The sequence below is a fragment of the Enhydra lutris genome, unplaced genomic scaffold (genome assembly GCF_002288905.1).
Source record: "Enhydra lutris kenyoni isolate GAN:26980312 unplaced genomic scaffold, ASM228890v2 scaffoldscaffold13, whole genome shotgun sequence".
Classification (NCBI taxonomy): Eukaryota; Metazoa; Chordata; class Mammalia; order Carnivora; family Mustelidae; genus Enhydra; species Enhydra lutris.
Window position 1 is genome coordinate 30,604,173 of NW_019154097.1, and position 15,720 is coordinate 30,619,892.

The 15,720-nt window shown below is 42.2% G+C and overlaps 1 protein-coding gene across 11 annotated transcripts in view; it reads right to left on the reverse strand.

Annotated features, from left to right (window-relative positions):
- LOC111145709 (mitogen-activated protein kinase associated protein 1) overlaps positions 1-15,720 on the reverse strand; it is a 250,961-nt gene that overhangs the window by 95,496 nt on the left and 139,745 nt on the right. For all 11 annotated transcript variants that reach the window (XM_022500841.1, XM_022500849.1, XM_022500848.1 and 8 more), the window contains one exon: positions 3,295-3,404. In XM_022500841.1, coding sequence (XP_022356549.1) covers positions 3,295-3,404 — 110 coding nt within the window. The remainder of the gene's footprint in view (positions 1-3,294; positions 3,405-15,720) is intronic.

A 15,720-nucleotide genomic window follows, 5' to 3' on the forward strand; every position in this document is an offset into this window, starting at 1 on the left:
AAGAGACATTTAAAAATGGGCTTTAAAAAAAACGGGCCTTAGCAGAGAACTGACTGGAACACACTGTGAAAAGATTACTCTGGTTCAGTACATGAATATTAATAGAAAAAACCCTGCAGTGTTCATAAATAGTTATGATGATGATAATTACAAATAATGCAAGTCAAAATTCTAGATCAGTTACAAGTGCCTATAATGATAGTCTATCCATACCAAGCAAAAATATTTTAAAATCCTACAGGTTAAAAAAAACAAAAAAACAAAAAACAAAACAAATAAAAAAAACCCCTGCGGGTTTCCACTGACAAACCTATCTACCTAAACAAAGAAGACTTCTTTTGCTCAGATATCTGCCACCTTCCAATTTTTTATAAATGAAAATCGGGGAGTGCCAGATGGAAGGGCAACAGAGTACTTAAACATTAGAACAGTCATTAAGCCCACATCTGGGTTTCATAATAAAATAGTTTAGGTTCTCAATTTATGATTACTGTGAAATGGAAAGTTGTATGGTCGGTCCAGAAAAAAGAGAAGAGAAGTTAGAGGTTTGTGGGGAAGCAAAAGAAGTGCACTGTCAGCCTGGCAAAGGATTTCTGAAACCTTGTTCGTAGTGCGACTAACCCCTAATGAACGAGTAGTGAGAACTCTCGCCTCCACATGACCCATGTCGTTTAATCTCGCCTCTCACTTCAGTTAAGTAAGAGCAGCAAAGAGACAAGTGCTGCTCTGGACTCCATCAGGCAAAAGTAGTTTGGAGAGAGGGCGGAGTGCTCCACTGCTGTCCTGGACATGGGGCGAGGCAGGCCCCTTTCTTGCAGAGGTTGCGGGGGTCGCCGCAGACAGCAAGTGGAGGTTGAATGTCTCTAGCCTGGCATCTCCTGCCACCAAGTTCTCGAGTTCAGGACTGAGTTCAGGTGTCATAATGTGTAGAAGTATTTCATAGCCAACAGTGAGCACTAACAGCCTTTTTTTTTTTTTTTTTTTTAAAGTAAACATACTGTGTTTCCACCTATGACAAGAGGATTTTCTTCTTTTTGTTAATTACCCTCCGAAACAAGCCCACTCCCCAATACAAAGTTCAAAACCACCAAACACACCAGCTTTACCAAGCTAACCTTAAATCAACATCTTTGCTAAACTGGAGAGCCTCTGTTTCATGAGACCAGACTTAATAAAGCAATAGAAAGAGCTTCCCATTTTATAGAGCTTTTTGGATTAAGAAAATGGACAGTAATTTATGTAAATGCCTCAATCTGAAATGACTTCTGTAGCATGAAAAGGAATAAATAATGCAGATCACTGTGTTTTGGATATGGCAAAGTCTCTGATGGAAATGGCAGGGATGTGTACACAAAGGTGAACATAAATAACCATGTGTATGATAAACGTGGTTGCTGGAGATGGACACAGATAAATAGGTACACAATTGGAAAGAGAGAGCTGCAGACAGAGGCAAAGACACTGATTTAGCTGCACCTCAGCGAGTTCACAAAGGTTTCATGGTCTAAAAAAATCTGTGACAGCTGAATTTCTATTAAGAAGGTTTAAAAAGCTGGTTCCCACTCCTCTTGGACAACCTGGAATAATGCTATTTTTGAATACAATGAATGTGTTACCAAATGCACTACTGTGTAAAAAATTTAGGGTCAAAACGCAAGGAAAAAACAGGATCCTAAAGGAAGATGAATGCTTATTAAATATCTTTAAATATCTGAAGCTGTTTAAATGCTACTAGATTGGCACTTAGAACCCCCAAATATCTACTTTCCCCTGGGAAGGAGAGGCTATGCCTCTTCAATCATCCCTTAAATGTAAAGAGGTTTGACCCCCATGCAATGGATAAAAGTCACCCAAAAAATGAACAAAAGAGGTGTTTGGAAAAACCAGAACACCATTCATCCCAGCTAACGACTTGTTCATTATGAGTGATGATGGATAAAGACTTCTCATGCTGAGATGAAATCAAGATTTATATGCATTGTTTCCTCTCCCAACTTGTGGGAAGATCATCATCATTTAATTCTATCTCTGCGGCCAGTGATGGGCATCCAGAGAGCTGGTTATCAAACGGCGCAGTCAGCTGGCAAAAGCCGAAACGTGCAGTTGGCACATCTGGACAGAGCCGCCACAGCCGAGGATGAACAATGACTCCTGGCAAGCATCCAAATTGCTTGCAGACGCTAGCAGGTCTCATCTACAACCGCCCCTACCAGCATCTCTCTCTCTCTCTCTTTTTTATGAGAATCAGATTTTCATTGCTCCATTCAATTGCTCTCCTCTGCCATTTTTTACAGCTCTTATCGTTCCCCTGGAATATGGCCTTGAGACAGCTCATCCGTGTCCTTCACTGTGTTATCTCTTCTAACTTTTATTAAAACTTCAGCTTTCATCTGAAGATAGCTAATTAAATCTGGAACAGATTATATGCCTCTCCTTAAAAAGAACACAAAACTATTTTCTTCAACCTGAGTAATGCATTTTTTCCTCTCCAGAAGATGAAACCAAAGGTGTTGAGGAAGTCTCATTTATTTACAAAGTGATGGTATTTGACATGTCATAGAGAGGTTGATTTATATTAAAGTTGTCTGTGGTATGACAAATCTTTGAGCTATTTCTCAAAATAATTATTTCTCAATACTGGTAATATTTTTTTTCCCTCATATCTTTTAAATATCATAGCTAATACCATAAGCTTATTTTCTGTACAAAGTTGGGTAATGAGGAATTAAAGATTAACAGGTATTTGTGCACATCAAGTGATTTATCTTTAAAAAAATTTTTTTTTACAGTTGTCCTCATTTGGTAAAAATGAAGACTGTTTTTCTTTTACTGCATACCCCAAACACTAGCAACTGAAAATTTCCCCCATGGAAAATTACGTGAAAACATGAAATTAAAAGCAGTCCTTCAAATTTAGCATTTGGTTTTTAAAACAGCTTTACACCAACTAATAGTTCAAATAGATATATCTTAATCTATCACACATTATTAATGGTGGAGCTTCCATAATCAATAGGAATATATTCTTCTCATACATGCCACCGACCCAAACCCTTCCTTGGGCCCAGGGGCAGTTAAAAAAAAAAAAAAAAAAAAAAATCACTTTTTTTTTTCTTTGCTGTAGATCTGCTAACCAAACCTTCTAGCAATGATATCTAAAACAATCCAGCCAGCCCTCTCTCACACACACAGACACACACACACATATGCACATACTCAACGCATGCACGCACACATACGCACATACCAAACACTTTTAAACTAACGGTTAATTTTCTATTTCCAGGGTCTCACCTGAAATTTTCTGGGATCCTTTTCTTCGCTTCACTGCCTTAAGCAAGATTTCTTTCATGGTGACCTTTGTGTTGTCCACCTGAATAAGGGAGAATCCATGAGCAGCGTTTCTGTAGGAAAAGACAGATATTAAATCATCACTAACATTTAACCAGAGGACTGTTACCGCGGTCTTCATTGTGTTTAATAAAGTTTTACTGAGTGTACCTCAAAGTGCCAGTTATTTAAAAAAAAAAAAAAAAACAGACTAACTTCTAATGAGAGAGAGAGAGAGAGGCTTTCTGGTATAAACAGTTCCAAGTGAAAGGAAGGTCAGAGTTAGGAAATGTTTTTCTAATTTATCTCAAATTGAATCTAATTGGTCTGTGTGGGTCACTAGTACCGTGGGTTACTCGTATTGGCTCCCAAGCCAAATCCTGGAACACGGATTGACAATAAACTTAGCTTGTGTCAGTAGATGTCACTGCAGGCAGATACTACCATCACATTAAAGCTCCTGGAGCCCTACAGTAAAAATGTCATGGAGTGAGGATGGTGGGTGGTAGGGGAGTGGTGGGGGAGGATGACAGCCCAAAGCAATTTAGAATAAGGAAAAAAGGGCTCTTCCTAAGTGGCTAGTAAATAAGTAAATAAATAAATTTTAAATATATGGTCTATATATACTTTAGTAGGAATGTTTTAGTCTACTTAGTCCGAGAAGGTCAAACAAAATATGAAATGAAGCATAAATAATTATAAGACAAAATGCTAAGACTACTTGTAAACTTCTAGTCAGTCAAACTTGGAGGGAGTAGTTCATATAGATAGCGAAAAATCTGGTAGGGAACAAGTACCCTAAAAACAGAAGCCCATCCCTGGGTGAGGTAGAACTTCACTAAGACTGTTAATTGCAGTAGCAAGTATCACAAATACTACTCACTATGCTCGGGCACCAGAACAAAACAGGCCAATTCCAAGTAGCTCATCTAACAAATGGGACCCAAGTTTCCAACGATGGAACATGGGAATTACCACAAGGAGTTTGGTCGCATTCCCATTTCCTCATGAGAATCTCAAAGGAGAACACACAGCCAAAAAATATGGCAGAACTTCATACTGACAAGAAATCTGAAAGAAAAGCCAAGCCCCAAGCTAAGCCATGGAAAAGCTTCCCAATGGAAGGAGAGGCTGAGAAGAGGCCTTAATCCTCTTTGGGACCTAGTTTGGACCTAACCAGGTGGCTGGCTTTCCACAGGGGCTGGGGGGCCGATCTCAAAACCAAGGACCCAATTTGCTTCCCTAATACAAAGACATCTCCACACCCCTCCTCTCCATACGGCTTGCTGTTTAATCCTTGACATTCCATTTGTTAAAAAGCAAAAGCCGACGCTGGTCTAGCCAGCACGATCATCCATTTTAACTTGGTCAAGTTCTTGCTATTGAACAGCAGGCCTGAGAACTGTCAAGCTAATTTTACTGAACACTCTGTTACTGAATCATGCCTGAGCTCCAGCCATTCTTTACCTCAGAAGCTGGACCCCATCCCAGAACAATCTTTAAAAGTTTATTTTACTGATCAAAGCAAAATAAGAAATAGCTCTTTTTTTAAAAACTATATTTAGGGAGCGATGCAGTAAGTGATACTTTGGCAAGCACACTGAAATGTAAAGTGCCTTGTGCATTTATAAACTTGGGGGTATTTGCTCTGGCGCGAGGCCAGGGAGTGTTTGGAACAAACGCCAATCATCCGCGTTCAGGCTTGTCTTCCCCTGCTCGCTCCTCAGAAGTCAGTATGCGCTCCATCTGTGACAATATGTTGGGCGATGGGTGAGTGGGGCCTAAAAGGGAACACGAGTCCTTGGGTACACACAAACTAGTCCCGGGCTAGATCTCACGAACTTCCATCTACCTGGCTTCCACCTGGACTATTTTCGATTTGAGTCTGCTTATAAATCGCTTACATTCTCACCTAATCTGCTGCTGGCTGACAGCATTATTTCAAACCAATACGTTTATCTTTTTTAGCAAAGGCAGACTAGAAGCTCAAAGGGAAGCCTTGCGTTCGGACTAACTTCCATAAATTAAAAGTGTCCTTTTAAAAGATTTTGAACACAGGAAAATCCCTCGTCTGTATTTTTCTGTCATTTTACCAAAACGTACGTGGGTGACAAGGTTAAAGCAAGCAGAGGAAATCCCTGGCACTTATCATCCACAGGCATTACTGATAAATTGTGTGGTGGAGGAATAAAGGATTACCTTCTGTATTTTTTCATTACACTTTTCTTTTGTTACAGAATACATAAATCCATTGTGGCACAATGTAATATGTATCACCGCGCTACACCTGCGGACGCTTCCGAGCGGCTGCCATGTCTGTGCAGTCAGGAATGATAAGTGAACCACCCGTGAATGTTAACGATAGTGATCATTCTGAGGTAACTCGGCTCTCCATCTTCCTCTACAGCCTCGGTGCTGAAGCCAGGGTAGCAAGGTTCATGAGAGGAAAATGAAAACAACAGCGGAGGGAAGGGGCACGCACGGCGCTCGGAACGTGCCTGCGCGAGCGCGCGGGATCTCACTCTGGGGCTCCATTCCGGTAAAAGCGTGCGCATTAAAAGGAGAAAGAGGTTGTGACCCACGTACTGCACACTCAACCGGACCTGATGAAAGCTTCCTCGGGTCAGTCTCCCACTCCGCTCGCTTCCCGCCCTCCAGACAAACATCAACTCCGGATCTCGCTCCAAGTCTACAGCACTTGGGGGCAACACGTTTCCAAAATACAAGAGCACGGAATCAAAGGGGTTCTCGGAAGACGTCTAGGTGCGACTGTTAAGTTATGCTCCCATTTAATAAATGGATATGGAGACTTGCTTCCGCAATTTTCAGCTTGACTTCCAAACATTCTGGGTTTTATGCCTCATTTCTTTATATCCAGGAATTTTTATGGGCTTTCGAAAAAGCCTATTGAAATACATCTTTTAGAGCTGCTTTTTATTGAACGTTGGGCATTGGGTGTGCGACTGAGAAGACACTGATCTCGAGAGAAAAGCTGGCAGCAGGTAGGGAGGGCACTCGCTGGTCCTGACTCCCTTCCGTGTGGCCCTGCATTCCAGGCTCTGAGGTGTGACCTGTGCTGAGGGTGGCTGGCCCTCGGACAGACAGGCGGATGGAGGGACAGATGGACTACAAACCCGGATCTCGGCTCAGAAACTGCTCCTCCTCCCGCTCCCCTTGTGGACAGACGGCTTGTCTCCAGCCACAGTAGGGCACGCTGGGGGCACTGAGCACAGGCAGCTGCCCTCCGCAGCTCCGCGGGCTGCCTGCGCCGGGTCTAGGAGGAAGCGCCACTTCAGGCAGCTGACTGAACACTGCCAGGAGGGCTTCAGTCAATTCGAAGTTAGGTCCTGTCAGGTCTTGCAAACACTGAAAAACGTATGGGCATTTTAAAAAGAGATTACTCACTTGAGGAATTTAGCTCTGTCCCAGTGCAAAGCCACTCAGTTACCAGAGGGGAGTTTTTATACCCACATTAACCTAACACGATGAGCGTTTCTCTGCTAAATATTAAACCAGAGCTGACGGGACACAGGTCCTTATCCGGAAAGCTTAGATTCTATTTATAGGGACAGAGCTGGAAGCAGAACCCAAGTTGGGAGGCAACATACTGGAGAGGAAAACACATGCACTGGGGGGTTAAATACCCTTTGGTTCAAGTTCTCGTTCCACGGCTAACCAAAACGTTGCCTTAACACGTGGGAACCTCTGCTGCAGCCATGAAACGAGGAGGCCGCTTCCCTGCAGAACTGTCAGAGAGGATGAAATAGACAATGAATGGCAAGCACCTAGCATTCGGGTTGGCAAACAGTAAAAGGAGCTTAGAAATGTTAGTGCTCTCGTGTTCCCCGTGTCCTAAGTCATCTCTCCAAGAGAAGAGGCCCCATTCACCGCCCCCCCACACCCTCAGCAGATACTGCTTAGTTGGGGAAGGATCCCAACCATTGCTTATAGTTGGGAACACAGGGCCATTAAAATGTGCAACTGCTGGGCATGATAGCAACAGTCAGGCGCGCTGTAAGCAAGCAACCCCTGGCCCAGGCATCAGGCCCCCTCTGAAGCTCACAGAAGAGCACTCAAGGCACCGTTTTCAAGGCTTTCACTTTTGAGAGAGTGAGCCAGGGAAGTAGGTACCCTGTACCTCAGCTTAACTCACTGGCTTTGGATGGGGATGAGGAAAGTCAAAAATCATGGGGGTGTGCAGGGAAATTCAGTGAGACTTATTAAGAGCTTTCTGAGCTCCACAGTACAAGTTATTATTCAGCAGTCATGACAGTAATAACAGCAACTACTACCCACTGAACGTTTACGATGTGTCAGATGCTATGTTAAGCTTTTAAATCCTGTTTTAACTCATTCAATCCTAAAACAGGTGCTATTGTTAGATCCATTTTACAGAATCCGAGGTCGGAGGCATTACGGCATTTAATCCGAAGTTCCTCTATTAAAGATCTTTTTTGAATTCAGAAATCAACACTATGGTCCCTAAACCAAAGAGCACAGTGTAGTGGGAGAGAAAGACAAAGAAGCAAACAAAGACTTATACTGCTATGCTATGCGGTAAGTACAAAGAAGGAGGCCAGCTCCGAGTGCTACCAAACACAGAGGCACTTGGCCAAGCCGTGGAGGGGTCAGGGGACCAAAGAGCTTCTTAATGGAGATGTCTCAAACAGTGATCATCCAGCCCTGTATCACGCTACGGAAGCTGGTGGTGACCGGAAGGCAGCAAAGCACAGCACAGCCTAGAGTAGACCCTGCTCTGGAGTCCCAGCTCTGGAGTCCAGTCCCAGCAGTCCCTGCTCTGGAGTCGGGGGTAAATGACACAGTCTCTCTCTCTCTAGCTTCTAGTTTCCTCATCTACGAAACGGGGATAATTCTTAGAGCAGAAGATTATTGTGAGGGCTAAATATCTGTGAAGTAGTTAACACAATACCGGTTATATAATAAGTGCTTAATATAATAACCATGACTTTTCTACGTACCAAGAAGTGATAAATGAGATGAGGACAGCTGTCAACATTTACTGAGCACTTACTTTGTTCATTTAATCCTCCCAGAAAAGGTAGGTGCCATTATCAGTCCCATTTTATAATGGGAGGAAACTGAGGTTGGGCAAGGTTAGGACACCACCTGGAGTTGCACAGCTAAGTGAAGGAGCCAGGAGTTGGAGCCAGGGAAGGCCAACACCAAAGCCTGGGATTTATACCTCTCTATAGCCCAGAGGAGAGCCTTGAGGAGTCATGGGAAGAAGAGACTTCCAGAGAGCACATCCTCTAGGTGGGAACTACCGATCAATCTGTGGCAAAGATTCAACTTCCACTGTAACATTCAGTTTGATCATAAACGACCAAGTCTTAGACCAGCCATATGAACTGCGAGGTCCCCTTTTAAAAGCCCTTGGAGAATGTCATGGTTTCTTGAGCCACAGTCTCAGCTTGTGGAAGGGGAAAAGGCTGTCAAGAGTGGCACTCGCTCCTCCGCTCCTGACCAGGTCATAACAGTGATGAAGACACACTCCTCCAGTCCCTAGCCTGCGCTAGTCCCAACTCCGTGCATGTTCATTCTCTAGTACTTCAAAGTAGAAAATGAAAATATATGAGCAAGAGAAAGCCTTGTAATAACTGTAGCATGCCTGTTTCAAAGCAAGTCTTTCGGGTATTACTTTATCCATAAAGAGAGTTTACACTAGTGTGAATGCCACATTTTGTTTCCCTTTGCACTGACAAAAAATTTTTTTAAAAAGATCAAAGCGTATTGTGTGAGTATGTGATGTTTGACATTGGACAAAGTACTCTTTTTCAAAACAGACATTTTCCAAAAACATAACTCGCTAGACTAATGGGCAGTGAGAAGCCAAAATGACTGCCCTCCGCCTTCTCCTTGTGTATCTTTGCCAGAGTCCTTGGGACTTGCCAAATCCGGTCATGCCTGCTTAGCTTGCTCGACTGATTGTGCCAGAAAAGAAAATAAGACACAGATGTATTTGAGCTCTTTGAGATGCCAGTAAGAGAGACAGCTAATGGCTTCATTTCGACCCTCCCCTTCCAGCTGGGCACAGGTGGGGGATAATGAGGTCCCTCTCCCTAATCAAACTCAATTATTTACTACTCTATATAACCGCAAAGACATTCACATTCAGTTCGGAATATAAAACACACCGTGGGCTACTTCCAACCACTGCCACTGGGTATTTATAACAAACTCAAGTGGCTAACAGTTTGCCTTGGCAGGAGTTTAAGTGTGTAAAGTTTTGCAAACTGTTTCTGTTCAAATATGTCCTGCTGAAATGGGGTCCCAGGCGGGGTTCCATAACTGTCAGGTCAGTGAACTGCATAACATCTGAGGATGTATTCACCATGCAGTGCAGACAGGATCTGGAAATCAAACGCTTCGTTCTACTGCAACCTTCTGAGAAGCATCACAGTTTTTTCAACAGCAAGACTGACATTGTATTAATAAACATTACAAGTCACTAGCCTGACATGTACATAGCGGCAGCTGACAGACTCCAACATAAGCTGAGGGGAGAACAGAGGAAATCAAAATGAGACACAGTAACTAAACATGGCCAAAGGGGGTGGATCATGAAACAAATCACATTTATGTCAGAAATGGGAGTCCTAAACTTTTAAAATATATAGCAACTAAAGCAACAATCTGGTATAATTTTTGGAAACCAAAGTAAGTTGATGGCTATCTAAAATGGGTGCTTTCATTGTAGGAACAAAGCGCATCCTGGCACAATTTCAAGAGACATTCCAGTGAGCAAAATATACATATTTAGCTTGTCTGACCTTTAAATTCTTAGAAGTATGTAATTAATGCTTTCCATCTTTATTACTTGCTCCAATATTTCTGTCACTTTAAACAGACACAAAGAAAAATCTTTTCTTTTCTCTAGACAGTAGCTGTTGCCAAAAAGGAAATCAAGTCAGATTTACAAATACAAAATTAAACACGCTGCATATGTTACATTTCCGTACATGAGGACAATCTGGACAATGAAAATGTTTGCTAATACAACAGAATGAAAAGAAACAACACACAGTTGGTCTTCTATGACTCGAGCAAACAATAAATAAGATAATTTATACCCATATTGTCAGGCCTGGGTACAAAGAATACAGGCATCTTTTTCTCCCCTCCTTATTCTATTTTAGCTCTGCCCCTTACCAAACTGTATGACCTTGAGCAGATAACTACCTGTCTCGGATCCTCAGCTCATATATTATAAAAATGAGTTTGTTATAAAGAATAAATGAGATAATGGCCACTACAGGCACCAAACTGAGTGAGTGTGCAAAAATACTCATTTCCTTTTTTTCCCTCCTCTCCAGACCACAAGGCAGTATCACATAAGGGTAGGAGAGGCTTTGAACTGATGATATCCTTTCAAAAAGGTCTGATCACTTGGGGTATACCCTGGAGATCTCATCAAGAGGGTACACTAAAACTACCAACCCCTCTGAAAAGCCCTCACACAGCCAACAGCAAAGAATCTGCACGCCTCTTAAAAAGCAGCTAACCTTTCCTTTCACACAGAGCCAAGAGAAGCCACAGCAGTCTCTGGGAACTCTCTGGGCCATAATGGCCAAGGCAGCCCCACTTCCGGTAGAAGACCCTCTACCGACTACCCGGTGGGCCCTTCCCCAAACAGCAAACTCTTAGCGGGATTCTATCTGCTCTGCTCTAGCTATTGGTTAAAAACATTCCTTCCCCATGTTCACCTGAGATAACAAACATTATAGTAAAACATATGTATAGGAATGCAGTTAACTGCTCTTACTGACTTATGATTTAGGGAGATTCTGTCCATTTTACTGGTTTGGACACTTCTTCTCTTTCTAAAACCCTTTTCCCTGACTCCAGAGTAGGATCCTGGTGTGAAATGTTAATGGCAACGCATCTAATGATACCGTCACAGTTGCTGTTGCCAGTGCCATTTGTGAACTCAATTCAGTTCCACAAGTTCTAACTGAATTGGCCCTGTGCTGGGGAATGGGAGGAGAGGGACAAAGCAGGCTCCTCCCCTGTTCACTCCAAGATCTCATCCTCCCTTGTCCTACCACGTCTAAAGACCCAGGAGGCCTTGGCTTGGTCACTGCTGACAAGGAGCACTCTCTCAGATACTGGGATCCAGCTGAAACCCGGCGATTTAGTGCTGGGAGCCAGACTCCCCCATACTGCTGCCTCCTACTTCTTCCCTTCCACACGGCTGATACCCAAACAACTTCGATGCTTAGGCTCAGAGCAGCTAGCAGTCAGCAAGTTAAAAAGACTCCTATATATATATATAGGAGTCTTTTTAACTTATATATAAATATATATATATAGGATCTGTCCAAAATCAATCACGAACAATGGGTATCTTAGAAATCCACTTGCCTGTCTGTTAAAGGAGAGAGTTTCCATTAGCGCACTCTTAATTTGCAAGTTGTTAGTGTAAATCCATTCTCCCACCCCAAACAACTCTGTGTCTGGGAGTTTCCTGGGACCAAGGGCCTGGGAAGAGAAGGCTAGTCTCACACCATTGACTCAGTAAGAACATCAGAAGCTTCACATCCTTCTCCACAGAACACTTTTCCAATTGGGGACTCATGTAAGTTAACTAGCACCTCTTTTTATTTTTTTTCCACATAGAGAGAGTGTGCACGCACACAAGAGTCAGGGACGAAGAGTAGATGGGAAGAGGAAGAGGGAGAGGGAGGAAGAGAATCCCAAGCAGGCTCTACACCTAGAACAGAGCCTGAGGAGGGGCTCCATCTCACATGACCCTGAGATCATGACCTCAGCCAAAATCAAGAGTTGGATGTTCAACCGACTGAGCCACACCCAGCACCCTCTGCCCTTTTTAAACATACATATTCTGTAACTTGAAAAGTCACAACTTTGCATGATGGAACAAAGTGAAGTTTTAAATTTTCTTTTATAGGAAGAAACACAGCTCTATTTTCTAATTTTTCTAGGATGGACATGTATTCATTATGTAATAAATCACCCAAAGAAAAGTTAAATCCCATACATACCTTAATGTGAATTATTCAGACCGATAAATCTCTCACAGAAAAAACAAAAATAGTAACTATGTAACACTTCGTGCATACCAGGGTCTGAGCTAACATCTTCTTAACAGCATTTCCTATCTTAGATTCAACAGCCCTCAGGATCAACAGATGAATTCACAGGCTAAGTGTTAGAAGTTAAAAATTTTGCTTTTATTTTAATGAAAGAACACACACACACACACACACACACACACACACACACACACATATGTATCATATACATATAATGTATATTTTAAAAACAAAATTATATGTAGATTATACCTATATGTATATATATAATAACTTATATAAGCAATAGATTGATAGAGATGAAGGCCACTCCTACACTTCCATGTTCTCCATTCTCTACCCAGCTTGGGGAGCCCTGAATTACTGCTTAGAGAAATATCCAGGAGAAAAACCCGAGCTCATCAGATGGATCTGAACAAGAACTAAACTTAGTAGGATAAGCCAGTGTCAACACATCTATCCCATGCCCTTTCATTGATATATTGTTGTCTATGGCTACATTCTTGCTACTATAGCAGAGCTGAGTTACAGAGAGGTATGGCCCACAAGCCTAAAATATTTACTGCTTGGCCCTTTATAGAAGAAGTCGGCTGACTTGCTGGATAAACTGGTGAGATCTGGGGGTTGTGTGTTCTAGCAGCTAGAGTTATTTAATGTCACTAATAGATTCAGTAAAAGCCAAATGACATCACTGCAAGTCGCATGCAGAAGTGAGATTATTATTCTTTGTTGAATAAAGAAAAGTGAGGGGAGAAGCAGGCACTAGGCTCTCTCTATGGAACTCCTGTTTGCTGAACTCTGAAGAATTCACGCTCTGAGTGCCCAAGTCACACTGTGCCCAGGTATCGGTCAGGCAGAGAGCCCACCTATGTACAGAACAAATGACAACGGGCTGAGGAGGATGCTCCTGGGTATAGGACTTTGAATTTCAAAACAGGGAAAATCCTGGGCAAACTGACATAAATTCGTTATTGTTGCAGAAATGCCTTATTTTTCCAGTAAAGCACATGTAAAATTGCGGGGGGGGGGGGATGCACTATAAATCAACTGGCTCATTAAAATAATGGACTAGTAGTTAAAAATACACTCACTATTTCAAAGGACAAATATTAATATGGTAGTCAATGTTTCATAAGAAAATAAAAAAAACTCAAGTTGACAAGTAAAACATTTAACACCCATTAAATCCAACATCAGTGACTTAATCTGAGCCAAATATCATCTGTTGCATTTAAATTGTTAATTTGTATTTTATTAACATTATAGTTTTATTTGTATTTAATTTGTAATTTTGATTGGATTGCATAAAGACATGGAATTTATAGCTAGAATTTTACACTTAAGTGTATTTAAGTAACATTATAATAAAACGAATTTTGACAAACATTGAGGCTTCAGGAGAATTAATTTTCCTTTAAAAGAGGTCTGTACATTATTTACATTTCAGAAAATTCCTCATGACAATTCTATGAGGTAGTTATTACTCCCCTCATTTTTCAGATGAAGAAGCTGAGAGTACGGTCATGTAGCAAGTCGCCAGCGAAACTGAAACTTGAACCTAGGTTAGCCGAAGCTCAAAGTTTGTACAGCCTCACTTGGAGTGGGGAAAGATGGTATATGGGAGGTGTGAGAGGTGTGGGGTGGGTGATGTGAGGGCCTCCGAAAGCCAGAAGGCAAGCTGGGGGCTTCATGGCATTCAAAAGGCAGGAACAGGGCTGTACCAAAAGCTAGGTGGGCTCAGAAAGTAAAGTAGGACAGAAAGTTTGACCAGGGCCCCCCCTAGGCAGCCCAAAGACACCTGAAGATTCATCCATTCCTTCTCTATGAAGACTGTGTACACCCTCTCTTCAAGGAGTTTACGGTCTTGCTACTATCTCTTAAAAGATGTCTGCCCGTAAGAGGACTGAATTGAAGTCTACAGATCTCCAATGTCTACCCCTGCCAATGTCTACGCCTACCCCTAACTCAGCAAACGTTATCCTGATAACTTTTCAGTCCAGCTGAGCAATGTCTACCCACACTCTGCCCTTCTCTTATAGAGACAGAAAGGAGGGGAAGAAGAAAAATGCAGAAGCAGCTAAAGTTCTATTTAGTTCATTTGACACATATTTGTGGTGTACCTACCACACTAATGGAGCTACTCTGGGTGTTGCGAGGCATAAGTGATTAGTTCTTGCCCTCAAAAGGTTTCTAGTCATAGCAATAATAACTACAATAAACACTCACACAGCCAGGCACTGTTCTAAGTGCTTTACATATATCAACTGATTCAATCCTCATCATGGCTCTATGAGGTAGGTACTATTATTATTACCCTCATTTGACTGGGCCAAAAAAGGTTAAGCAGTTCATCCAAGATTACACACACATACTAGCAAGGGTAAAGTCAGGAATGGCATGCAAGCATTCTGGCGCCAGAGGCCCCCTCACTCTTACCCTACACTATAATATATAGTAGCTGAATGTTGGCCTTAAGACAGTGGGATTTACTTGAATGATGAGACCACCACTAGATTCCTCACCACTGTCCCAAACCCTCAGCAGTGTGTTGCAAAGGACGTGGACTTTGCAAGTCAGGCATGGGGGCAAATCCAGGCCTGAGAGCAAAGTCTGTCAGCCTCAGTTTTCATGTCTTGAAAATGGTCATAATAAAAACCAGTCTATATTCAGATTAAATGGACTAACATATACATAGCTTCCATTTAGTAAATACTAATTCACTGTTTATTGTCAAAGCCAAGTTCTCTCTACCTGGTTCAGTTCCGTGTCTTCCCAGACACCCCCTGCCCATTCTCCCCTGGGAGAGAGAGGCAAGGAGGTAAGAGGTTAATTGGGAAAAGGAGCGACAGCTTTACTTATTTTGCTGGGACTTTACTCTCTGAAACTTTGGACACATTGTCTTGCATTTGCAGGAGAGGCTTTTCTAACTTAGAATATAGACCAGCAAGGTGAATGGAAGGTTGCTGAAGCAAGAAAATACACATGGGGCAAACGGTCAGTAATCTGTACTATTTCATCAGACAACTGAGGAAGAGAAGAAACAAAATTTATTGACTTTTTTTTTCTTAAATGCTCACATATAAAGTTTTTACTTTACCTCGTGTTTTCAGAAACACTCCAGACATATCGAATAAGCTCTCCTGAATTTTAAAATAGAAAAAGGACTGACTGGGGTATATGTGTTTGGGAGTGGGAGTGCAGGGATGGGAGTAATTCAGGAAAAAAGTAAGAGTACTAAGTTCAAACCAGTTGTTGTTACTCTCTGCCCTTCCTCCTCTCTTTCCTCACATTCTCCAAAAGCCAGGGTTCATAGGGA